This window comes from Cibotium barometz, chromosome 10 (assembly GCF_041138505.1).
Source record: "Cibotium barometz isolate CiBa-2024 chromosome 10, ASM4113850v1, whole genome shotgun sequence".
Lineage (NCBI taxonomy): Eukaryota > Viridiplantae > Streptophyta > Polypodiopsida > Cyatheales > Cibotiaceae > Cibotium > Cibotium barometz.
The window spans coordinates 32638624-32666462 of NC_141055.1; the positions used below are offsets into that span (position 1 = coordinate 32638624).

At 39.4% G+C, this 27839-nt stretch overlaps 1 protein-coding gene and 1 long non-coding RNA gene across 4 annotated transcripts; one reads left to right on the forward strand and one right to left on the reverse strand.

The window, feature by feature from the left end:
* Nucleotides 1–2524: 2524 nt before the first annotated feature.
* Nucleotides 2525–8933, forward strand: LOC147634795 (uncharacterized). Of its 2 annotated transcripts, XR_015266800.1 has the most exons (3): nucleotides 2525–3014; nucleotides 3129–3220; nucleotides 8590–8933. It is a non-coding gene; the product is annotated as an uncharacterized LOC147634795 (long non-coding RNA). The 2 variants fall into 2 exon arrangements; XR_015266801.1 differs by lacking the exon at nucleotides 2525–3014 and having other exon boundaries at nucleotides 3110–3220.
* LOC147634796 (transcription factor ILR3-like) lies at nucleotides 3542–12733 on the reverse strand. 2 transcript variants are annotated; one of them, XM_086803972.1, is made up of 5 exons: nucleotides 12492–12733; nucleotides 11992–12054; nucleotides 11793–11870; nucleotides 4128–4290; nucleotides 3542–4013 (listed from the first exon to the last, which is right to left on the reverse strand). In XM_086803972.1, exons 1-5 carry the CDS (start codon nucleotides 12602–12604, stop codon nucleotides 3729–3731), a joined length of 702 nt encoding a protein of 233 aa, XP_086660098.1. In that variant the 5' UTR covers nucleotides 12605–12733; the 3' UTR covers nucleotides 3542–3728. The 2 variants fall into 2 exon arrangements, with proteins under 2 accessions (XP_086660098.1, XP_086660099.1); XM_086803973.1 differs by having other exon boundaries at nucleotides 12472–12677.
* Nucleotides 12734–27839: the final 15106 nt, after the last annotated feature.

A 27839-nucleotide genomic window follows, 5' to 3' on the forward strand; every position in this document is an offset into this window, starting at 1 on the left:
TGGCGACTTTGCAGAGAAGGATTTCTCACATCAATCATACCGTGGCACATTCCTTTTGCATGTATGTGGATGGATCCCCAAGAAGGACTCTGGTGTGAGCCCACTGACATGGCAAGAGAGCATGTATGGCTTGTGAGGCCTGACATAACAGGACATGTGTGGCTTCTGAAGCTTGACATGGTAACATGTCTGGCTTGTGAGGCTTGACATAACAAGACATGTGTGGCTTCTAAGGCTTGACATGGTAACATGTATGGCATCTGAGGCTTGACATAACAGGACATGTGTGGCTTCTGAGGCTTGACATGGTAACATGTATGGCTTGTGAGGCTTGACATGACAGGACACGTGTGGCTTATGAGGCTTGACATGGTAACATGTGTGGCTTGTGAAGCTTGAAATGGAAGAACATGTGTGGCTTATGAGGCTTGACATGGTAACATGTATGGCTTGTGAGGCTTGACATGACGACAGAACATGTGTGGCTTGTGAGGTTTGACATGACAAGACATGTGTGACTTCTGAGGCTTGACATGACAAGACATGTGTGACTTCTGAGGCTTGACATGGTAACATGTGTGGCTTGTGAAGCCTGACATGGCAGAACATGTGTGGCTTCTGAGACTTGACATGGTAACATGTGTGGCTTGTGAGGTTTGACATGGCAGAACATGTGTGGCTTCTGAGGCTTGACATGGTAACATGTGTGGCTTGTGAGGCTTGACATGGCAGAACATGTGTGGCTTGTGAAGTTTGACATGACAAGACATGTGTGACTTCTGAGGCTTGCCATGATGGAAACATGTATGGCTTATAGAGCCTGAGATGACAGCACATGACTAGTAACCCTGGTGTTCATTTTGTACTTATGTTTTGGGAAGAAGGATTCAACATCCCTGAACATTCAGAAAAGCAGCTTATGGATTTATAGATATTTGGGACACAATTGGCTCTTGTGCCTATGTCTGGTTATTATCAGAGCTATTGACTCAGGATAAGGATACAGTTTCTTGATACGGTTGGCTCTTGTGCCCGTATCTAACTTCGGATCGTGGATTTGGAATTATAGCTTTAATGCTGGACTTATGTAATATTACTAATGGGTAGTGGATCAGCTATTTTTGGAAGGATATCTCAGTGGTATCTGGTTTATATAGTTGTGGACAACTGCTTTATAAGATGGAGGGGATGTCACCATTTGGTCCCTCACCCGTCTCGATCAGTGTTTTATACACTAGGTAGAACCAAGGTGTGAACGGGGATTTTTCCACAGAAGCAGCAAAGTCACAGGATGGAAGACGCCGGTGTAAAGCCAAGTTTTGTCACAGAACATGTGTGAAGGCTCATGTGGCATATTTCTATTTGAAGGCGGTTTTCAGGACATGAGTTTGCAGGATTTTACTCACTTATATGGTTTATAAGGATTTTTGTTCACACTTATTTATAAGTGGGTGGACATATGGGGATTTGAACAAGGAGCTTATATATGAGGTGGACCTAACTTTTTTAAATCATGTGTGAACACTTTAAGTGGGCGCCCCTTTTATCTCCCAAAAAGAGAGGTTTATGGTATTTTTGGAGGGCCTGCACTTTTAACAAGTGGCAAAGCAAGCATGGGCTGGAAATAGAGGGGAGGGTCAGATCTATAAAAAAAAAACAAGTATGTGCATGATGAGAGGAGAGTAGGCGGGCAGGAGTGGAGAAGTGTTCTCTCCCTCTCCTTCTCCTTGGCTCCTTAGCGCTGTCCGTACAGAAGGCAACATACGCTTCTCTTCTAGGCAAAGGCTGACGGGCTGGTTTTTCCTCTCTATCTTTCGCGGCCGTATAGGTGCAGCAGTGGGGCAGCCTGTTCCCTCCTGTCTTGTGCTGGCCGTACAGGTCCTGTTTGTTCTCCTCTTCACCCAGAAGTGCCAACTTTTCCCCTCTTTCTTGCCAGTTTGCTGGCCGTACAGAAGGGGGAGCTGACTGGTCAGATTGCTATAGCCATACCGAGGGCAGTGGGCAAATTATCACTCTCTTTCCCTTACACCAGACATATAGTGGGCAGTAGGCGGCTTTTCTCTCTCTTGTTTCGGACAGTTTAGAGGGCTGTTTTTGAACTACCTTTGCACAGATTTTGGGAGGATCTTCGTGGATCGTGGACTTATCAAAGTACTGTGGGCAGGCCATACAATGGCCAGGAAGGACTTCTCTCCTTTTTTGCTCAGGTTGTACAGTGGTACAGCAGCTGGGCCAAATCAGGGACTGTTTTGGAGACACAAGATTGTGTTTTTATTCCTATGCAAGTGTTTGCTGAGGAAGTTTGTGGAAAGATCTGGTGTTGTTCACACCCGCACCTTGGAATCTTGTAAAAGCTTCTATGTGAATAAAGAAGTTCCTATGGGGAGCCGATCGTTCCGGCTCAGTGTTGTGTTATTGTATTAGCTGTGCTGTGATGCACAAGAGAGACCAGAAAGAGAGTGGCATGCAAGGCATCACACGCACCAACGAATGCTAGAAGTACCAACTTTTGAATGCCAAGCAAGGGGCCCTATTTTGGAATACGTACTTCTTTTATTTCAAACTCATGAGATGTCCATGAGCTAAAGCTTTTAAATTACGCTAAAGGGAGGGCTTACTTGCCAACGGGCACGTTGTCAAACAGTGAGGGCTGTGACCCGCTGAGGGGGACCACCATACACTGTCATGAATGTGGTATTCAGCTTTTATCCACTTCCACTGCAAGGAGCTGAATACGGGTCCGGGGCCGTAAGTCCATATAGGAAAATATGCTTTCTTGAGAATGAGGCAGATATTTAGTCAACTAATCGCGAAGGCTAGAAGATTTGTATCCACATTCACTTGTATTAAGCTAGAATTCTTTTTAGAAACTAATACTACCTACCAATTTTTGTTCTTGCACCACTGATTAGCAAGCAATGATATTACACGGCTACTACCTACACTTGAGAGCTATCATATGAGGGTTTCCAACCCCTTGCGTATGGGTTTCTAGGATTTGTTGTTTAGCCCAGGTATTCCTGAGTTCTTACACTGCACAAAAGTTTCTTGTAACATCAATTTCAATGAGGTGAAGCGTCGGCGCATCGAAGCATCAGCAATAACCAATTGAGCTTGTATTGTAACAGAGAAGCACGTGAGGACAATTTCCAGGAGGGTATGGAATGTGCAGCAAAGGCTTTTCAGGGGTTCTTGCTGCTATTTGTTTCTCAAAAAACAGGTATGTTTCTTACATATGTGTTTTAAAGGTTCATTTGTGTTATTGAGAAGTCTCACACCAAAGGAGGACATACAAAACATGCTACCACCAATGATCTTTAACTCCATTGGAGACCCCCCCTATAGGCTATTAGCATATGAGGTCTTAAGAGATTTCAGCTTATCATGATAAAGGAGACAAACAGGAGACTAGATGAGAGTTCGGATAGATCATTCTCCCTTGGAAAGAGTAGAGGGGCTAGAGGACCCCTCTCCTGGACATGCTTGCCTTCGTTGTTCAACCTTTGGATAGTTGACCAAAACTCTATTGAAAGAAAAGGGCAAACACAAAATCAGCTTCAAATTATGAGAGTTATATGGTTTCAATATATACATAATAATGTGCATGCATTAGGCCAACACACTACCATATTGATATTACACACTTGGCCATTAGTCCAAGACTCATGCTGAGCAGTAATGGTCCCATTCATTACCTACACCCTAGCCCTTAAACTAGAGAGTACACTTTAAGCAACTGGTGGCCTGAGAACATGATCGTTTGAAATGTCGACTGTTGCTGGATGCATCCACTGTGACATTGTTAAAGAAAACGGAACCTCGGAAAATGAATTTGATTTAGTTGCATGAGGGTGGTTTGGAGAAGAATAAGCTGAAACAGCTGCTGCATGCACTGCTGAAGGATGTGGCACACCATAGCCTGGAACAGCATTTACAGTCTTCAAATGCTTCTCTAATCTTTCCTTTTCTGATTTTAAGCTCAGCTTTTCATCCCGGAGCTCAATCTTCTCAGCCTGATGTTCAAAAAAATATCAAAAGGTACTCAAACAATTGGAGATAAAAAGAGAGCAATATGGTTAATATTTAACATGATCTAGTCTAGAGGGAGAAGGTGATAGACTAGAAACCTTCAACTCCTTGACAGTCTCTTGAAGCTGATAATTTGCATCTTTCAGTTGTTGTGTCTCCACCCGAAGCTGGCCCAAGATCCTAGCTGCATCCCGAAGGATTGAAGCTTTATCTGTCTTCGGGGGCTTGTCAGGCTCAAGAACTGCACTCAGCTCCATAAACCTATACAGCATAAACAAAAAATTCCAGTCAAAATTCATTTGAAGTGGTAGCTTCCTATCGGGATAAACACATTCTTCAGAAGAAGCTGAATGTAAGTATGTCCTTGTAAGTAACTTGTGAAAAAGGAAGTCTAGATGTTGCATGTGAGTCTCCCATGGAGAAAAGCACATGGCATCGACAAGTCAAGCGTAGACGCATTTCTACATGCAGCCAATTCAAGAAACCAATTTGATGCATACCTCAGTCAACATAATGCACTCAAGGCCCTGATATAAGGTGCCACACAACCTGACAAATAGCTCAGTTCTTTCAGAGTGGTGCAGCAGAAGTGTGGTGTGAGAAACGTTGCCCTGATACACAAGTCTTTCAGATCTTCAACAGTCTTTCACTTTTGCTATGATACCTTGTATGAGTTGATGTCTCCAGAGTCCATTGATGTGTTTTATTTAATATACCTCTGTCATCATAATGCACTCCGGGCCCTGTAATAAGGTGCCACACAACTCAACAAATAGCTCAGTTATTTCAGAGTGGTGCAGCAGAACTGTGGTGACAGAAACTTTGCCCAGATACACAAGTCTTTCAGATCTTCAACCGTCTTTCCTTTTGCTATGATACCTTGTATGAGTTGATGTCTCCAGAGTCCACTGATGTGTTTAATTTAATCACTATGGATCATGCTATCTGAGTGAGATTATCCCACCATCAATTTTTGCAAAGCTGGGTTGTCCAAGTGCTGTGGGCAGAGTTGGGGCTGTTTTGACCTCTTTCCAAATACAAGAACGGAGGAATAGGTTATACATAATCTCTATCAAGGCTTGGTGAAGATAAAGGAGCAGCAATTTAGTTGATTGTGATAGAATGTGCAGCGGAAGAAGGGAAAGTGGAAACACAGGAGGGAGAGAGAGAGGTGCAGCGGAAGAAGGGAAAGTGGAAACACAGGAGGGAGAGAGAGAGAGAAAGATGGAGAGGAAACACAGGTGAGAACCTGCTCTCAATATCATCATCAAAATGAATACATGTCCCGAGCAAGAGGGGAGAACCTCGTAAGTGAGGGACTGCAGCTAGACAAGCTAGGCAAGCAATGCAAGCAGTAAAATATGAGGGAGGCATGCCGGCTATATATACCTCTACATGAAGGCAGCTGACTAGGGATAAAAGACCTCCACGACTGGGGAAAATCCCAAGACCATAAAATGGGAAATAAATATGGGTAAAATATGAGTGAGAGGTGACCAGCCCCTATGACTAACATGGTCAGCCCTAGAGGCTAAAATAGGACACCAAATAGGAAGCCAGCAAGTAGGGGATGATGTCTAACACCCCCTCTCAGCACCGGATGCTGAGCAAACTCCAAGAAGCCAGAGACGCCGTCCTCGATCAAAGATGAAAGACTGCAGAAACAGGTACCAAGAAAGCTCCACAAGCAATCTCCTCAGCAACTCAGCGGCAAAAGCAACAGAACAAGCTGCCAGGTACACCGTTCCTCTGGAAGAAAACAACCATATAGGTTGCGACGTGCTGCTCCAAATAATGGTTCCAAACCCAAGTGTAAGAACACTCCCCGAAGTCGAATGTCGTGTATCCAGCCTGGAGAAGGTATGAAAAACCTCATAACCAACCAAGATCAGATCCTGTATATAATCAATCCTGGGAGAAGCAAACTGCTCCTCACTGGAACCCTCAAAAGAAATAGAGTCAATCTGCTCCAACTCTGTACCAAGAGTAGCCAAATGCTGTATAAAAGCATCCTCTGAAAAGGTCGGCATCGCAAGATGTAAAGACTCTGTAGAAAATATGGGGTCCATCTGCTCAAACTCCATAACATGAGTTGCCCAATGCTGTACATAAGTACACGCCATTGAGGTGGGCATCGCAAGATGAAAGGACTCCACATCCCCCTCTGGAAAATGATATCGTCGGACTGGTACAAGCCCAACCTGATTCTGATCCAAATCCAAAAAACTCTGGAAGTACCACTGTGCCCCAGGCACGGTTAGCAACCACAGATCCAAAGCATCCCACCGGGTCCAAAAAACCATCCTCCAAAACAACAAGCCATCAGAATAGGCAGGGGGAGGGGCATCCTCAAAAGCATCACAAAGAGAGGCAGAGGTAGACTCCTCACAATGAGGAAGGGAAGCAGGAATATAAATTGTAGTGGCAACAAAGTCCTCAAAAGCATCACAGATAGCAGAAGACTGTACCAGAAGTAGAACCAGATCCCAATAATCAGCAACATATAAAAGATCCATGTGAAAGGATCACACCGCAAAAGGGCAAAACACCCTCCTTGTTCTGCAAATACTGCAAAGAACACAAGCTCGGACAAAATAAACTCTGCTCAGGATCTCTGAAAAGATCACTGCTCTCCTCCAAATAACTGTAAACTCCTGTCAAAGAAGAATGTCTCCACAGATACAGCACAGCTCCCGAAACTGATCCTCAAGTGAAGTAGCTGGAGAAAGGCCCCCTCTGAGTGTAGAAAACTCCTATGGGAAGCAAAACGCAGCCAAAACACCGCTATCCAGCAAAAATAGCACTCCACCGCCAACCGAAGGCAAGGAACATGTAGAAACCGGGAAACCGTGAACAAAACACAGGTATAGATGCTCCAAAATCAGCAAAACGCTGACTGAAATCAGAAATTCAGAATCCTCCTCAAGTACCAAAGTGCCTCCAAAGCCAGAATCCAATCAAGAAACCCCCTCTGCAAGTGATCTGTGTCCACTGGAGAAGAAAACGCAGCCAAACAAGGGCTACAAACCTGAAAATTCAGGCCAACCAGTGTCCACACCTCCTATGAGGAAAAACGCTGAAGAGAAGGTACCTTCGGGTCCAATAGATGAAGCCCAGTTGAAGGTAGAGCTACCAGCAAGATCGGTTCAGAAAAAACGCAGCAACCATGGCTGCAAATCTGAAAACGCAGAGGTATAAGGGGCTGTAGAACGGGCTGAATCTGGAAACGCAGAAGAAAGAGGTACACCCAAGCCTCAGATCAGCAAATCAGCATCAGAAACCTGTAGAAGAAAAAAAACACAGCAAATATGCTGCTGTTGGCCTGTTCAAAACATGCGACCAGCACTACAGGGGGGGTATGAACGCTGAGAATTGCTGAAAACTGCTGTAGACAGCCACCCGAAGAAAAATGCAGCAACCTATGTGCTGCTGCCCTTGCTGAAAACGCAAAAACGCAGGTCTGTCCAGGGGCAGAAAAAACACAGATATGAAGAGGTATAGGAGGGAGCATCCAACGCTGAAAATCACCGGCGCTCTGATACCATGATAGAATGTGCAGCGGAAGAAGGGAAAGTGGAAACACAGGAGGGAGAGAGAGAGAGAAAGATGGAGAGGAAACACAGGTGAGAACCTGCTCTCAATATCATCATCAAAATGAATACATGTCCCGAGCAAGAGGGGAGAACCTCGTAAGTGAGGGACTGCAGCTAGACAAGCTAGGCAAGCAATGCAAGCAGTAAAATATGAGGGAGGCATGCCGGCTATATATACCTCTACATGAAGGCAGCTGACTAGGGATAAAAGACCTCCACGACTGGGGAAAATCCCAAGACCATAAAATGGGAAATAAATATGGGTAAAATATGAGTGAGAGGTGACCAGCCCCTATGACTAACATGGTCAGCCCTAGAGGCTAAAATAGGACACCAAATAGGAAGCCAGCAAGTAGGGGATGATGTCTAACAGATTGGCTGCCTGGTGAGTCTTCTGGTTATTTTCCAAGTCATTTGCGGAGAGAACAAAGGTATTTTGGGCCATCTTCATTGGCAACGATCATTGTTTTTATACCACTATAAAAGATAGACCTTTGTAACTGGCCTTTGTATTTTGACATCCGAGGAACCAGGAACAAAGGAGAATGCTCAATTTATATTCCACTGCAGGGAATTGAGTATTCTAGAACTTGAGGGTTGTTGTCCAAGTTGTATCCAAAAGGAGCAACTTTGAGACTGAACCAAGAGTCATGGGACTAGCCATCTCATGGTGAAGGCAGTGTTTATCAGTGAAGGAAATCAGAACTGTGTACATGGATATTAATCTACCATAATCAGACATTGACATGGGTAGTTGGACTCCAGTAGGAACTGGTGCAAAAACCAAGAAATTGGTGTCAAACCCAAAGAATTGTTTGTGCATTCATTTGTTTATTTGATTTATGCTTGTGAGCATATTTGTGTGTGTGTGCCAAGGGTTGAGGACGCCTGGTTAAACCCAAGGATGAGCATGTGTGCAAGTGTTTGTGTCTTCTGACATATAACGGGTGCTTGTTGATCTTGACAGGAAGAGAATCATGCTGGGAAACTCCTGCCTAAGGGCGACTCTAGAGGTGCAAGGGGTGGGAATATCTGCACAGAGGTCAAACCCAAGGTCACTTTATGTGAAGGGTGAAAACAATGAGGGTAAGATGCTCCCCAAAGCCAAGCACAAGAGAAAAGGAGGACATTCCGCATGAAGAACCATGTCTCAAGAGCGAGAGAGAAGAGCTAAGCCCACAGAAAGAAAGAAAGAAACAAGAGAGACCTAACAATTGAGGACAACTGTTTAATAAGTTGGGGAGATGTCACCGAAGTATCAAAATATAGGTTGTTGATATAAAAAACGCAACGTGCAACACGCATGCGCGCGCGCACACAGTTTTGGGGTGCTGATGACATGGCTCGGACATGTGGCAAGATAGCAGTGCAAGGTCACCTTACAGACTTGGAATGATGTGACTAGCTTTTGGAAAGCAAAAGATTATAAAAAGCTTTTTAAATGCTAAAAAGAGAAGAGCTTTTATTATTAAAAAGATGCTTTTTGGACTATAAGTGAGTTTTAAAGAGCTTTTCTTAAGTGCTTTTGGGCAAGAACTATAAATTCAGCTATTCTCTTACTGTTAAGACATGTAAAAAGACAAGAGAGCTCTCTAGCTCTAAGAACTTGTACTTAAGCCTCCTCCAAGGAGTTTTATCTAATATAACTTAGAGGGGGGGGGGGGGGGGAGGGGGGATGTCACCGAAGTATCAAAATACAGGTTGCTGATATGTAAAAACATAACGCGCAATGCACCCAAAAAAAGAAAGAAAGAAAGGAAGTTTAAAAAAAAAGTTTTGAAAAAAAAAGTGATGTGACGTTAATGATGCGGTGATGGTGACATGGCACTAACATGTGGCAGGATAGCAACACAAGGTCACCTTTAGGGCTTGGAATGATGCGACTATTTTTTGGAAAGCAAAAGATTAAAAGCTTTTAAAATACTAAAAAGAGGAGAGCTTTTATTATTAAAAAGATGCTTTTTGGACTATGAGTGAGTTCTAAAGCACTTTTCTTAAGTGCTTTTGGGCAAGAACTATAAATTCAGCTATTCTCTCATTGTTGAGACATTTAAAAAGATAAGAGAGCTCTCTAGTTCTAAGAACTTGTACTCAAGGTTTCTCCAAGGAGTTTTATCTAATATAACTCGAAGGGGGGGATGTTACCGAAGTATCAAATACAGGTTGCTGATATGCAAAAACACAACGCACAACGCACCCAAAAAGAGAAAGAAAGAAAAGAAGTTAAAAAAAACAGTGACATGGTGCTGATGATGACGTGGCAAGATAGCAACACAAGGTCACCTTATAGGCTTGGAATGATGCGACAAGCTTTTGGAAAGCAAAAGATTAAAAGCTTTTAAAATATTTAAAAGAGAAGAGCTTTTATTATTAAAAGGATGCTTTTTGGACTATAAGTGAGTTTTAAAGTGCTTTGCTCAAGCAAGAACTATAAATTCAACTAGTCTCTCATTGTTGAGACAAGTAAAAGGACAAGAGTGATTGTGGGAGCTATAAACTTGCTATAAAGGAGTGCTAAGTCCCCGGTTGCAAACAAACGATGCCTTGTACCTACCTTTTTCTGTCATCATTGCATGCGTAGCCATGATATGAACCTTTTTCAAGTTCTCAAGAGCTTCCGAATGATCCATCTGTATACAAGACACCCCAATGTTTGGGGACTAACAGTGTCTTCCATCAACTTGGGCTTCCTCTTTTGTTGTTGGTCTCTTATAACTTCCAAAACAGCCATTTGTACTCCTATCTATTGTACATTTGGGCTTGGTCTCTCAGAGTTAATACGAGATTAGATTAGATTGCTACTGTAATATTGCGTTTCTGCAGGTCTTCCACTGTTTTATCTTTCTCTATAAACACTCTCATAGCACCACTAGGTTTACAATCTTAAAAAAACTTTTTCTAGATAAGATACCCTTAGAGACCAGCCTGATTCTTATGATCCCTACTGTGGTGTGAAAAGTACTTGTGCATTGGGATGTTTGCAAGTACATAATTTGATTGCCGGCAGGGCATATTATGCCTGATGAAATTTTTGTAATCTCTTGGAACATTTCTCAAAATGCCAATGAGGTGATAGCTCAAGTGGTGAAGGTGTTTGCCTATGGGTGGATAAATAAGCGCCTACGGGTGGCTCTCTACAGACACTGAAATTTGGTAACTATGGGAGGATCTTAGGCCAAAGGCCAACTGAAAAAAAAAAATCCTTGATTCTATTTGACTCTCGTAATCTTTTGATTTTTCCAATTTTATGATGAAGCATCTCCTTGTCCAAAAGAGCTTGCATGACTTTGTTGCACTGAGCATAAACAATCCTCTGAAGAACAAGATAATTGGAAAAGACAGATTGCTAGGCATTGTTTCATTTCTCTCTGCTAAACCAAAAATGACACAGCTAAATATGCTAACTGCAAAGAAGGCATGGGATAGCCTTTGAAGAGTAATGAAGGATTCCACAAACTCCTGAAAACATTCATCTCTGAAATCAGCTCTACAATTTAAAAAAGCTAAGACACGGCATTAAAAGGGCTCAAAGACAAATTGGTTAACTGTTAATGAAAAGGTTCCTGGATCTGAATTGATGGTCCTGCTTTATTTCTTTAAAGCTTACACCCAAGATGTCAAGTGTTTTTGTCATCCATCATGACATGGCAGTAAGGTCCAAGATTTTGAAGAGTTCTGTGGAATCCTGTTGCAGGAGCTATTAAAGAAACACCCCAAACATGCTTTTTATCTCCACCATAAATTCCATGCCCATCACTGCTGTCCAATCTCTTCTCCTCCATTCCCAACCTATCAATCTCTTTGGCCAGTACCTCAGAGACTCGGAAACTTTTCGTGCACACTAGTACTTATATGCAATGGGCATCTCCAAGTCTCATAGTGACTCCAGCCTCTGTCTCTTTATCCAAGAGGGCCAACACTCACATAATCACTCATGGTGCGTCAGTAGTAATGACACAGGCATCCATGCTGAGGATGATATATGTGACAATTCCAGGCAGCATGCCACTTAACTATCTTGGCTGTCCTCTTGGAATGTCACCAAAAAACATGGTCTCCTTAACCAAAGTAGGGGGCATAAAAGACAATACATGAAGTATCCTTAACAAAAGTATGAGGCATAAAAATCAATGTAGGGGGCATAAGAAACAATGCTGCTATATACAATACCTGTCATTCAACCTGTCTCTGCGCATTTTCTCCCGACAAGCTTTTGTGCCTGCTCCACTAGAACACTCATCTCTGGTCCTGTGCATGGTATACACAAAAAAGTAGAACATCTAATCAATTTCATATGAAGGCAGGATAACCAATGACTACACATACAGCTAAACAAAGCAGCTTTGTTGATTGATTTTGTTTGCCAGACCTTTTCCTTGAGTAAGATTTGTCTTGGTTAAGAGAATCCCCTTTAGAGCTATCATTCTCCATACTGCACAAACCAGAAAATGAAAGAAAAATTGGCTTCAGAGCACAATAAACTACAGTTTGCAAGTAAGCATGGTTTGAAGATGAGATGAAAATGAACAAAAATCAGGGTTTGCAAGTAAGGATGGTTTGAAGATGAGATGAAAACGGGAAAATGTAGGGGTTAAAATTAGGGTTTTGAAGATAAAGAGGCGGGGTTAGAGTTTAGAGATGCAAAGAAAGATAAGGACTAGTGTTTCGAAGATTAAAACTGATGGAACGGAAGTTTACGGTTAGGGTTAGGTTTGAAGTTCGTACTAGGGTAGGGATAGGTTTAAGGGTAAGGCTTGGAGGATTAGCGTTCCAAGCAGGTTACGTTTAAGGTTAGGATTGCAGGCACGGTTGCAGGCATGTTAGGGTTAGGGTTAGGGTTGCAGACAACTTAGGGTGAGAGAAGCGAGCCTGAGGGACTGCTGCTGCGGGCACCATAGCAGGGCATCACCGTGGTGCAGGTCAGTGTCGAGGAGGTCGTGCTCAAGGAGGGAGATCCATCTGCTGGCGGGGGAGGACTCCATCGCCAAACTTTGCAGAAGCTACTAAGACGAAGCAGAGGTTAGGATTAGGGTTTTGGAAACGGGAATGGAAGATGCCATCATGGGCCGGGAAGGCAGGCGCAGGAAAGGCTAGCGGGGACTGGAACGCCATGTTTTTGTCTGATCGAGAGAGGGGCTTCTCTACTCGTTCGTTTTTGGCCAATCAGCACGCGCCGCGTGGCCGTCAACTCCAAGCTCATTGCCACGTTGTCGTTGACTTTGATTGCAGAGAACACAGTACATAATACCACATAGATACATAGATGTAGTACATTACAATTTTCTACATACCCTTTGTGGCTTGTGAAAATAAAAAAACAGTATTGATGAATTTTGAAACTCACCGAACCCCACTTCAACTTGAGAAATGTGAAAGTGAAGGTCGAATAAATTTGTCCCTCTACAAATTTATTCTAGCAAGTACATGTCCTCCCACATAGGGACCAAAAACCTTATCTTTGAATAAACATTAGAAGGGCTTGACATGAAGGATAGCATGATTAATCAAATGCATGTAACATATCCTACATAAATTGTCATGGTACTCAATCCTCTTCTTTGGGTGGCACTCTGCTCGAAAAAAAAGTTTTTTTTCAACTCTTAAAATTAAAGGCAATGCTTAAGCATAACCGAGATTTAGGTTTCAAATCACTAAAAATCATACAAATGCTAGGATTGTACGTATTTCATCCCTTAAAATTAAAGGCAACATGATTTTCCAACCGGGTTTTTTGAATTTCAGCCATGTGTGAGCATTGGTGGCACTTATCTCCCATCTTCAAACTCAACATTGTGGTAATCTAGCCCACACGATTAGTGCAAGAAAATGGTCTCAATACAAGCTCCTTCCATAGGAGAGTGTCTTTAGTTGCATCCATGTCTCATGAATATTTAGTTGCATCCATAAGAGAGTGTCTTTATCTGCATCCATGTCTTACGAATATATCATGAATATATATTCGCCAATTGCCATCTCTACAAGTTCGTCCTTGGTATCGCTTGGGGCTGATTGGGGTATTGAAAATATGCCAATGTATCTATGGAGAGGCCATGCATGCATGTCTTGGCATATTAGTAGTTGTCTACTCCTTGCGATACGAGGTGCATGGATGAAGATAGGCCAATGGAAATTGACAAGGGCCTTTTAAAGAACATGAAATAACAAAATAGACTATGCATTCATTCTCCAATAAAAATCACTAGTTGGTAGAACCATGCTTTGCACGTCTTTTCAGACTTCCAAATTCAAATTTTACCCGAGCCTTCTCAAACCTCCTTCTTCCCTTCTCAAGTGGCCTAGACCCGGCCTTCGCGGGTTGATTGCCCCTCTCTCTCTCTCTCTCTCTCTCTCTCTCTCTCTTTGGCTCTTTTTATTTTTTCCCTTTAAAACAAAACAAAAACATCTTGTTTAAAGTAAGTTTACTATCTCTCTTTCTCTCTCTTCGTTCTCCTCTTTTTCCCCCCTTAAAAAACACTCACTCAGTTTCTCTCTCTACCTCACTCACACACTCTCTCTCCCCCTCCCTTTAACTCTCACAACCTACTTTTCTTTCTCTTTTTAACCTCTCTCTCTCTCTCTCTCTCTCTCTCTCTCTCTCTCTCTCTCTCTCTCTCTCTAAGTCACTCTGTTTACCTTTCTCTAACTCTCTTTCTAACCCTGTTTCTTTCTCTTTCTAGCCCTCTCTCTCTCTCTCTCTCTCTCTCTCACACACACACACACACACACACACACACACTCATTCTTTCTCTCTAACTCACTCTCTTTACCTTTTGCTAACAACTATGTCTCTAGAGATGGACTTGAATATCTAAAAATATTGTGATGTGTTTGCCCTTTATCGCCCTTGCTGCATGTGCCTTTGCCACCCTTACCCACATTACCTACACTGCTAGGGATACATCTCTAAAGTGTGATGGAGCTTGGGAGCTACCATGTGGCAACTCTAAGAGAACTCTATTAAAGGTATTATAGATAGATTAATAGATAGGTATAATCACATTAAGAATCAATGTATATTTACAATTATTATAAACACATTTTTTATTATTATCATGATTCCTTTAATATTTTGTGAAAACAACTACCATCATTTGTGACCTTGATGGGATCAGACGGCTCTTGTTGTCATTCTAGCGTTCCGTTTATGTAAAACAATTATTTTTCTCGGTGGGCCCTTTTAAAGGCACACATCCGCCCTAGTGTTCAGTGAAAACCCACAAATAGCTACAATGAAATTACAAAATTTGAGGTTTCACTTGTGAATATTTAAATACTAATTTTCAAAGTCTTCAAAATTATATACATTTTAGCTATAATTTAGCAAGAAAGTTTGCAACCTTTGTGAAAAAACTTGTAAGATCTAGACTTGCAATTTTTTTTTGTTTGTTCGCAATGATGTTTTTCATGAACATTGATCCGCCTGTCCATTGTCAAATCCCTTATTTGGTCGTTGATTCTGAGTACGATTGATTTTTCTACACGCAAACGATAGTGCGCCACGTTATCGGTCGCATATGTACATATCGCCACCAATGCAACGAAGGGCACACGACCCTAGGCAGAGGTATATTTGCTATTGTACAATCCACATTCAAGGTGGAGGGCTACCATGTACCACATGGTTTGATAAGGGGGGAACATAAAAATAAAAAATAAAAAATTGGTAACCGCCTCGTCTAGAACACATTGTTAATCTCCCCTCTCTTCTATAATATCTCATAGCGATTGTAGTGTGACAGTAGCGGCTCACTCTTTGTCTAGGCTTCTTGACATAGAGTGTGACTATCATAGTAATCGGCTCACCCTCTCTCTCTACAGTCTATGTTGTTAATAGTTGCTTTTGGTAGTGTCTCTCTAGGCTAGGCTTTATATGCTCACTGACATGGCTTTGTGCAACTCGTTGAACATCTAGGAGCTCTTCGGAGGCTATCACGTGGCCAACCTAGCGACTTCCACATGGCAACCTCCACGTAAGATATAGAAGAAGAAGAAGAAGCAGAAGATTAAAGAAAGGAAGAAGAAGAAAGATATCCTCACTTCCACATGATTTCAAAATATATTGCTTCTTTGCTCGTGTAAATAAACTCTTAGGGCTCTAAGGTTTAAGAACCTTATTTTTATATATATACCAATTTCAAAATTGGCTACCACGTGCCACATGGTTTGATAAGGGGGCAACATAAAAAATAAAAATAAAAAATTTGTAACCGCCTCGTCTAGCACGCATTGCTAATCGCCCCTCTCTTCTATAATATCTCATAGTGATAGATAAAAAACTAATTGCCCTGTCTAGCTCACATTGTCAATCGCCTCTCTCTTATATAATATCTTAGCGACTACCAACTTGACTGTAGTTTGTAGTGTGGCAGTAGTTGGCTCACTATTTTTCTAGGCTTCTTGACATAGAGTGTGACTATCATAGTAATCGGCTCACCCTCTCTCTCTCTCTCTCTCTCGTCTATGAATGTTGTTAATAGCTGCTCCTGCTGGTAGTATCTCTCTAGGCTAGGGTTTATACGCTCGTTATCGTGGCTATGTGCAACTCGTTAAACATCTGGGAGCTCTTGGGAGGCTGTCACGTGGCCAACCTGGCGACTTCCACGTAAGATATAGAAGATTTAGAAGAAGCCGAAGATTAAAGAAAAGAAGAAGAAGAAAGATGTCCTCACTTTCACATGATTTCAAAATATATTCCTTCTTTGCTTGTGTAATAAACTCTTAGGGCTCTAAGGTCTAAGAACCTTAATTTATATATATACCAATTTCAAAATTGCTCGCAAACTTTAACCACCTTCGAAAATTCAGTGATAATATTAATGCTCGACACAATCTACCTCTCTCGATGTCAATGAGGCCACTTTGGCGCAAAGTTCAATGTACATTCTCCCTTTCTTGATGATGAATTCAAAAAGTTCAAACCAAGGTTACTCTTTGCACTCGATGATAATGTCGTTAATGCTCTATACAATCTCTCTCTTTGGATATGTGTTTAATATGATAAGAATGTATAATTTATTAATTTTAATATAATATTATATATATATATAATACATATAATTTTGTTTATACATTATTTTCATATAATAAATATTTATAATTATATATGTATATATTTATAAATATAAATTATCATATAATAGAAATATTTATTTTAAATATTTAAATAATAAACATATAAATATAAATATATATTTATATAATAAATATTTTTCTTTATTCTAATAAATATGTATATAAATGTATAATAAATATAAAGTATATTTATTATATTTGTGAAAAGTATATAAATTTACATATGTATTATGTGTTTATCATATAATATATATATATACTTATTATATTTTTATAATAAGTATATATGAATATAAATGTATTATATAATAAATATGTATAATATAATAAATATGTATAATATATTAATTTATATAATAAATATATGTTTATTATATAGTAAATATTTATTATATAAATAAATATTTATGATATAATTTTATATTTATTTACATAATAAACATATAGTTTAAATATAATATATATGTATTTCTCTCTCTTTCTCTCTTTATATATATATATATATATATACACACAATATTAGCGCCACCCCCTGTGCCACCTTGGAGGTGCTGCAGCTCCCTTCGCCTCCTTACACGCTCCCTTTGCCCCCCTACACGATCGCCAACTCTCCCTCGACACCCAGCCTCCCTTTTGCTCCTTGCCTCCTCATCCTCCCGTTTGCTCCAGCCTCCCTTTTGCTCCTTGCCTCCTCATCCTCCCGTTCGCTCTTTGCCTCCGGTGCCTACAGCCTCCGCCTTGCCTTTTTCGCTTGCAACCCTCCACTTTCCTCTCCTCGCCTATAGAAGACATTTGAAATATCTCTTAGTTGAATTTAAGGCAAATTCCAAAGCCTAAAATCTCAAGTTCTCTCATAATCTTGGAAACCTTTAATGCGTATAAAATCATAGGAGGGCACCGGGGAAATCGTCGGGATGGAGCCAGTCCTCATGACTCTAGAGGATACGGCATGTCTACGGTTGCTTTAAATGCACATAATATATATCAACTCCACTTAGTATATATTATATTATATTATATTATATCAGCCCCTCAATACTTCCACTCGACACTGGTGGATAGAGCTGCACACTTCATGTCTTCTCCTCCTCTATGCATGCCACATGGCTTATCTCTTCTCCTGCCATGTGGCATGTTTCCCTTAAGAAATGTAAAGATATAAATGTGTGTGTGTGTGTGTGTGTGTGTGTGTATATGTATGTATGTATGTAGGTATGTATGTATGTATATGCATTTATGTGTGTGTGTGTGTGTGTGTGTGTGTGTGTGTGTGTGTGTGTGTGAGCGCTTATATATATGAGAAACTCATTCAGCAAATGATTTGATGGTGACAACTAATTGTGGGCTCCAACACATCTAGTGTTGAAATAATATAAGAATAGTTTTTTATTTGCATAATAAACATATAAGTATATATTTATTATATAATATATTATAGATAATTTTATAATAATTTTTTATTTATTAATATAATTAAAAAATATATTTATAAAAATAAAAATATTAACAAATAGATGTATATGTATGTATGTATGCATGTATGCATGCATGTATGTATGTATATGCATATATATATATATATATATATATATATATATATATATACATACATACATACATACATACATACACTATATATTATATATTATATATGATAATATATAATATTATATATATGTGTGTGTGTGTGTGTGTGATAAACACGTAAATTTTCTATTCTATTTATTTATTGTATAATAAATATGGATAGTAAATTTTTTATTTATAAATATATGTATTTGACAAAGAATATATATATATGTATATATATATGTATTTATGTGTGTATGTCTGCATGCATGCATGCATGCATGTATGTATGTATGTATGTATGTATGTATGTATGTATATGCATATATATATATATATATGCATATATATATATATATATGGATGTATGTATGTTTTTTATATCATGTTTAAACTCTATATATATAGTTTAAAAAATAATATATGAATATATCGTATATACATATAATATATAATATATGTATTACATATCATATATAAATTATATTTTATATGTATTATATATGTAGTGTATATAATATAATATAATATATGAATAAATTATATATATTATATATATTATATATAATACATGTATAATAATATAATATAATTTATATAAATTATGTAATATGTTATATATAATTATTATTATATGTTTTTATTATAATATAATATGATATTATGTGATAATTTTTATATATTTATATTATATATGTTCTAATTATAATATATTATATATAATCTAATCTAATATATATATATATATGTGTGTGTGTGTGTGTATTATATATGTATATATTTATATATGATACATATGCACATATATATATATATATATATATATATATATATGACACCATCGGATGTGTGTGTATATATATACGCTCGTAATATATATGATACATATCCGTAGAAAGCATATATATATATATATATATAAGGTCGTCGCTCGTATGTGTATATATATAATTATATATGCGCCCGTAGAAAGCACATATGTATATATATTATTGTACGCCCATAATAATAAAAATATTAATTTTTATATATGCTACATAGCCGTAAAAAGCATGTATATATAACATAGTTATACGCCACTTGAAACATAATCAGAGTCGAATCGAGCTCTACCACAGCGCGGGCTCTAGCCTCTCTTTGTCTCGAAAATAGTGCCCATCAGACAAATCTTTATTTAAAAAAATCTCTCCATTTTCTTCATTGAGAGGAGGCTGAGCCAAGAGCATGGAGGAGCTGCCATGTGGCTCAACAAAAAGTTGCCACATGGTGGCTCTCCCGTAAGAAATAGTAGATGATGGTAAAATATGTTTTGGAATTGTCTATAATTGGCACCTTCCTCTTGTATTGGATGCAGTTTAAAAGATATATTAGGGAAGTGTGAGGTATGTTCCTTTCTTTCATGCAAAACAAATTTAGCATTTGATGGCTAATCTTGTCCAATCTCATTTATGTGTAGCACAAACCATCACCATTTACTTTAAACATGCAAGCGAGAAGCGAAAATGTGCAATAATTGTTTTCCCTTAATGTTTATGCAATACACACAAAACTATGACAAGGTAACCCTATCACTAACCTCTAAGATTGTAAGCACATGGATGCTATATAGACAAGAAGAAAATTATTTTTTAGTATAATTTTCCATTACATGATTCCCTTATTTCAAAAATTTTACTTACGTATCATGCCATGGCACACTACTTTAACACCCTTTGAAGGTTATACATCTCTACTCATAATCAAGCACCCTTTGAAGGTATCATGGGTGATTCCATTGTTAAATACTAATGAGGTAGTGTAATTGGTGTACGCACATTTAGGGCCATGCTAGTGTTATTGGTATATGTGGGCGGTTCCGTGTTATATCCTAAGCTAGTATTATTGGTGTTTAAATTTGTGCCTATCATATGTTATCATGTTGGAATTAATTATAAGGAGTCTAATTGATTATATGTAACTAACATGGTTAGCATTGTTGAGTACTACAATGGAGCTGACTAGGATGTTGTATGGGTGCAGGGTTGTGCATAACACATATTTTCTTATGTAGAATTACATTAATTATTTGGCCACATATCGATATTTTGTTATTATGTTTCCCACTCATTTTTTAATAGTTGGGGCGTGTTAGTATCGTGAGTGATGTCATACTAAATACTATTGAGATATCGAGCTCATCTAGTGAGGCGGTGGACACTGATGACCTGCCTGGGGGATAGGCCTCACACTTACACCACTGGCATGGTTGGTGAGATCAAGGGTGATATGCGGCCAGTGGGATGACAGGCTGTGTGATAGCCATTTTAGAGACTGACATAGTTATAGCGCCAGCTCATTTAGTTAGGTTCACACTATAGAGAACCCTAGTATGTATTTGGTTGAGTACCTTTTCATATTGTGTGTACTCTTATCTTTGTATATGTTCACACTATAGAGAACCCTAGTATGTATTTGAGTACCTTTTCATATTGTGTGTACTCTTATCTTTGTATATGGTGTGTTGAGTGTTGTGTGAAGAAGAAGAAGATTTTCAGCCTCTCACCTTGTGTGTTCTCTTTTAGGGTTTTGTGAGTGTGTGTGTGTGCTTGTTGCAAGAGCTCAAGCTCTCTTCTCCCCTGCATCTTTTCATGGTATCAGAGCCTGGTTCATGCTAAGGACTAAGCTGCAAGCAAGAGAAGCACAGGAAGCGGTACGAGGGTAAGAGCTTCATCTACTCTTCCCTATTTGTGTTGGCGACTACATCCTTATCAGGAGCTCTACGGGAGGCACCGACAAACGATCTCTGATTGAGGAGCTTTCTTCACGGGAGTAAAGCTATCGGGCAACTATATTGTCCTATATTGAACAATATTATTCGTGCGGAAAATGCATTTTAGGCGCATTTGAACCTCCGTTTTTCCGAAAGCAAGTGATTTTGAGCACTGCGAGTAAGTCATCAACTCTATGCAGAACTCTGTTTTAAGAACTGTAGGAAGACAGATTGGTTGTGCAGACATTGTGTGTGCTGCAAGGAGGTCAACAGCTGCCATTGGGTGTATGTATGCACATTGAGGTCACTGGTTGTGACATTTGAGTGTAGTGCAGTACCGCTGCAGAAAATACAGCAGTTTGTGTAGGACAAACCAGGAGTGCTGTTTCTGGTAAATTTGTGTGTTTGGCAAGATGTCAAATGATGGCATAAACCAGATTGTTGCTGAGAAGCTTGATAAGAACAACTTCCATGCTTGCAGGTTCAGGTTGATAAATTTCCTGATGGGAAAGGGTTACTGGGACTACATAGAAGGTGAGCATGAAGAGGCACTGGAGATACCAGAGATCAATCCGACTGCTGCAGATGTGAAAGAGTTCAAGGATTGGAACCAAGAAGCAAGAAAAGTTATGTATTGGCTTTCTATCAGTATACAGGACACCATGATTGGGCACGTACAGGATGCCAAGTCCCCCAAGGAGGCGTGGGACACCTTGGTAAAGCTCTATGAAACGAATACCAAGGCACGAAAGATACAGTTGAAGAATGAACTTCATACTGTGGAGAAAAAGAGTATGTCTATGAAAATGACTGCATTGAAGATCAAGGGTATTGTGGAATCCCTTGCATCTATTGGTGTTTCAGTAGATGATGATGATAAGGTGGAAGTCTGTCTACGTGGTCTCGGGCCACAATACAAGGCATTCAAGACATCTATTTAGACTCGAGAAAACATTCCCAATTTCACAGATTTGGTGTCTATGTTTATTATAGAAGAGAAGAGCTTGGGTGAAGACCAACAGTCTTCACAAACCAAAAATAGTTCAGAGCAACAGGCCTTCTACACAAGTTCAGGAAGAGGACGAGGTAGAGGAGGCCGTGGACGCGGCCAAGGAGGTGGCCGATCAGGTAATCAGAATTATGGCCAGCAGCAGCAGCAACAACAACAGTCCCATAATTCACAACAACAACAACACGCAGGTGGAAGAGGCCAATTCAGAGGCAGGGGGAGTCAAAGAGGTCGTGGAAATTGGCAAAGGCAGTATAATGATACACGTGGATGCTTTTACTTGTGGTAAGCCTGGACATGGGCAGGCAGATTGTTATAAGAAGCAAACTGACATGCAAAATGGGAAATTGCAGCAAAACAACTATGCATCCTCGAGCAGAAACAATGAGGATAATGAAAGGTTGTTTGTTATGCAGCATGTCGTTAATGCCATGTCTGAAAATGTGGAAGCAGCACATAAAGATGATGTATGGTACGTTGATTCAGGTGCTTCGAACCACATGACAAGTCATGGGGAGGTTCAAGGAGATGCAAAACCTTGAAAGACCAGGTTTTGTGTGGAAACAGGGGATGACACTGCTCATCCAATTGCCCATGTTGGAGATGTGCCATTGTTTATGCAGGATGGCAAAGTGAAGTACCTTACAGATGTACTTCATGTTCTGAACATAACAAAGAATCTGGTTTTAGTTGGCCAGATGATTAAGCAGGGTTTGCAGGTTCGGTTTAACCCTGATGGTTGTTATGTTGAAGACTTTAAAGACAAGTGCAAGTTGGTTGCAAAAGGCAACAGAGTGGGCAGAATGTTTACATTGAATGTAAACATGCCTGAAGTGAGTGCTGCGATGTTTGCAAATGGTTCAGGAATTGTTGCAGACACAAAAATTTGGCATAAAAGAATTGGACATGTGAATGTGCAGAGAATGAAGTCTATGCAGACTAAAAGAATTGTGACGGGGCTGCCAAAGTTTAAAGCTGAAGGTATACAGAAAATATGTGAAGCATGCCAATTTGGAAAGCAAACAAAGCATGTATTTCCACATGAGAGAAATGTGAGCAGAAATACACTAGATGTTGTGCATTCAGATGTATGGAGTCCTATGAAGACCATGTCTATGGGAGGCTGCAGGTATTATGTGACATTTATTGATGACCACACAAGGAAAGTGTGGGTATACTTCATGAAGGAGAAGAGTGAGGTGTTCACTGATTTTCAAAATTTCAGAGTTATGGTTGAAAAGCAAATAGGAAAACATGTAAAGTGCCTAAGGTCAGATGAGGGAGAGAGTACTTCTCCAATGAGTTCTCTGAATTTTTGAAGAAGAATGGTATTCAGAGACAGTTTACATGTAGATACACTCCGCAGCAAAATGGAGTTGCTGAGCGGAAAAATAGGCACATTACTGAGATTGCGCGAGCATTGATGGGAGAGAAGAATATGCCGCATAGCTATTGGGTTGAGGCTGTTTCTATAGCAGTTTACATCATGAACAGGACTCCCAACTGCAGCCATACATGATGTAACTCCAGAGGAGAGGTTTACTGTCAGAAAACCTGATTTGTCTCATCTGAAAGTCTTTGGATGCATTGCATATGTACATGTGCTAGATAAGCTGAGAACTAAGCTGGATCCAAAAGTTGAAAAATATGTGTTTATTGGATATTCCCTTGAGCAAAAGGAATATAGGTGTTATAACCCTGCTACACGTGAGTTGAGGGTAAGCAAGGATGTTGTTTTTGATGAGATGATCAGCTGGTATGCTGCTGAAAAAGAAGCTGTTGTTGGGGCTGATGTGAGTGGAAATGTGGTTGCACAGAATGCAAGTCAGCAATCACAGTCTTTGAGTGGACCAGGAGAGTCCTCATCTAGTGGTTCAATTGATAGACCATGGAGTGGCAGGCTGCGTCATAATACGAATCCTGCAAATGTGATTAGTACATCACATAAAGGCAAAGAGAAAGTGGTTGAGCCCCTTAGTATGCCTGACATTTCTGCAGGGCATTCTCATGTTGATGGAGAGTCTAGTGGCTCAGAGTCCTCATCTAGTGGTTCAGTTGATAGACCATGGAGTGGCACGCTGCGTCATAATACCAGTCTTGCAAATGTGATTAGTACATCACATAAAGGCAAAGAGAAAGTGGTTGAGCCCCTTAGTATGCCTGACATTTCTGCAGGGCATTCTCATGTTGATAGAGAGTCTAGTGGCTCAGAGATGAGCCTTGATGAGGATTTTGGAATACCAGCTATGAGAACACCTGGTGTAAAGAAGGCTATGGAAGCCATAAATGCAAAGCTGCAAAGATCTGGGAGAGTGAAGAATCTTGTGCAGAGGTTTACCTATGATGGTTATGTGGCACATCATTATGCATACATGGCAAAAGTTGTGCAGGTTGTAGAGCCCACATGCATTGATGAGGCTGTTGAAAATGTGTGTTGGGAGAAAGCTATAGATGAGGAGATGGATGCACTATATGGAAATGAGACTTGGGATTTAGTGTAATTGCCTGAAGGCAAGAAAGCCATTGGATGCAAGTGGGTGTACAAAGTAAAAAATAACGGTGATAGAAGCATAAGCAGATTTCTTTAAGATGTACAAAAAAGGATCCCAGTAATAGTGGTATGAGAGCTTGGGTGTACATTCTTGAAGAAGATTAAATCCTGCTTGGGTGTACATTCTTGAGAAGAAGATTAAATCCTCACACAATTAGTATCATGAGTGATGACATACTAAATACTACATTGTAAGTGCGATTGGCATATGCTTTGCGGGTCTATTCTATGTATGGTTGGGTGATGCCATGTGTAATTGGTATTTGATTGCCTCACCTAACATGTTGACTTGTTGAGTATAGGTTATGAATACGAGGATGCTGAATGAGGCATCGTACTTGTGCGAGGGTCACCAAACGAGTTGTCACACAGGCATGATTGTGCAAAGGTCACCGAACGAGGTGTCACGCGGATTTTGTCATGTGCATGAGCGTTTACATCGCCTCAACATTTATGAGTTATACTTCATTATTTTTGGTTGGCCGCGTGTCATTTATTTGCACTTGAATATTTATGTACACCGATGTGCACGGATGTATTGCGTGTGAACTAAAGCTTCACTATTATTTTTGGTACACACTAGATGTGTGTGAACATCCTCTAGAAGGATTGGTCATTTTTGTAAAAAGTAAAGATCTCTACTTTTGGCAAAAGCTTCACGTTGGCTCAAGGGCTATTTTGGTAATACATGATTAAAAATACCGCATGTGGGAGTGGAGCCACACACGTCAGGGGGGAGATTGCACCCAGTCTGCTGTTCTTCTTTATGTGGTACTCTCTACCATAACCTTTGATGATGTTTGCTATTTTATGTATTTAATTTTTCTTTGTTAATGATAACAAGTCACGTTAATTGATTTTTAATTCAAAATCAAGTCTCTCTTTTAATAATTGATGTATATTTGTGAGGATTTAATTATTTCTTTAAGATGTACAAAAAGGATCCCCGTAACATTGTCAATGGTATCAGAGGCAAGGTATTAATCAAGGATAAATTTTAAAATCTTGCAAATGGGGAACTAAAATTCAAAGGAAGGATTAGATAAAAAAGGAAGGACATTTGCACCTCATTTAGGCAAAGTAACCTTAATACAAAGGCTTATGAAATTGAAAGACTGGAAGAAAATGGGGAAACCTCACATATACGACATCTATAATTCATCACAGAGGAAATGGCCAAGGAGGATGTGTATAAGACTGCGTTTAGGACTCAGTATGGTCATTATGAGTTTTTGGTAATGCCCTTTGGACTTACCAATGCTCCCCAGCTTTTAGTTGTATGATAAACCACACATTTCTCAAATATCATGATTTTGTGGTCATATTCTTTGATGACATACTAGTGTCGAGTAAAAGTATTAAACCACATATTCCTCAAATATCAAGATTTTATGGTTATACTCTTTGATGACATACTAGTCTTCAGTAAAAGTATTGAAGATTATAAGAAGCATTTGGAGTTAGAACCAACTTTATCTTAACCTTGAGAAGATTTTGTGGTTGTATTCTTCGATAATATAATAGCCTTCAGTAAAAGTATTAAAGATCATAAGAAACATCTGGAGCTAGTATTCTCTTTTAAACAAAAGCCAACTTTATCTTAACCTTGAGAAGTGTAGTTTCTTTCAAGATAAAATTGAGTACTTGGGCCACATAGTCTAAGACAAGGGCATTTAAGTGGTATCCAAAGAAGATCGAATCCATTGTCACTTGGCCTAGACCTCATGATAACATGATAAATCCTTTTAAGCTTTCAAGGAATCTCTTACTCATGCCCCAGTGTTCTTGACTCTACTAGACCATTCTTTGTAGATGTGATTGATGAAAGAAGCTGATACTCATGCCCATGTGTTACAACTTTCTGACTTTACTAGACCATTCTCTTTATAGTTGTGACCAATGCAAGTGGTTATGGGATTGGAGAGCAGTCCTCATGCATGATGGTCATCCCTTAGCTTATGAGAGCTGTAAATTGAAAGGAGTAGTGTGAAACTATATTAATTATGACAAAAATTTGATTGGTGTAGTACATGCTCGAGGGGTTCACTATATGTAAACTCTCTATATCACGTGCGTTCAAGGCCTAATTTAATTTTTTCATGAACAAAACACACCCTTTTTCTATTCAATCTATAAACACCCCCTTTAAATGGTACCCTTCTATATGTAAAAAATGTGTAAAAAAGGGATTTAAAAAACCCCTTCTGTTGAACCCATGTGCTATGCTTACATATTTATGAGTGACCCCCCTGAGAGTACATGCACTTAGGATTTGGAAACTTTATCTTACGAAGCATTTCATCCAAAGTCTAATGGTGGACAAGCAGAAGTTACTAGTTGTATGATTCTATATTAGAACTTATGTTTCATCGCAACCTAGACTTTTGGGCATTCACCTTCTTCAGTTTAATTAGAACAATACACCTTATTCAGCATGGGTTGTGCACCATTTGAGATTATTTATGGGAAGACTTTACCCATTTCTACCTCTCAATTTTCTCATAAAGTAGAGGCCGTTGATGAGCTTACTTAAGGTTTTGAGAACATATTTCAGCAAAAGTATACTAAACTATCTGCAAATCGCAAATCTTAAGAGGCGTACGCTTGAGCAAGCAAACAAGAAGCATAAATCCATATCTTTAAAGAAGGTGATTATGTTCTCTTAAGAATTGAAAAGAGGTTTTGAGAATATATTTCAACAAGTATACCAAACTATATGCAGATCGCAAATCTTAAGAAGTGTATGCTAAGTAGCAAGCAAATAAGAAACATAAACCCATATCTTTAAAGAAGGTGATTATGTTCTCTTAAGAATTGAAAAGAGACGCTTCATATCTTTAAAGAAGGTGATTATGTTCTCTTCTTAATAATTGAAAAGAGACGCCTCAAGAGTGTTAAGAAGAATTGAAGAGGCACCTTAAGAGCATTAAGAAGAATCCAATAGTGAAGTTAGCACCAAGGTTTTATGGGCCATTTAAAGTCCACCAAAAAGATTACTGATCTTGTATATACCGATTAAATTTGCCATTACACTGGCAAATTCATAATTCCGTTCACATTAATTTTCAACCTGACATAATCATTGATCATCAACACACTACAACATGCACGAGAAACACATACACCAAGTATCTTTTGACCTTCAAGAATCATCCTATAGAAGATGCTTGGTGGATGCCTGAGAGATATTTTTGCACTTTGTCCAAACCATTCATAATTGCATTCACATTAGTTTGTTGATACCATTTAGACGACCACTTCCTTCAC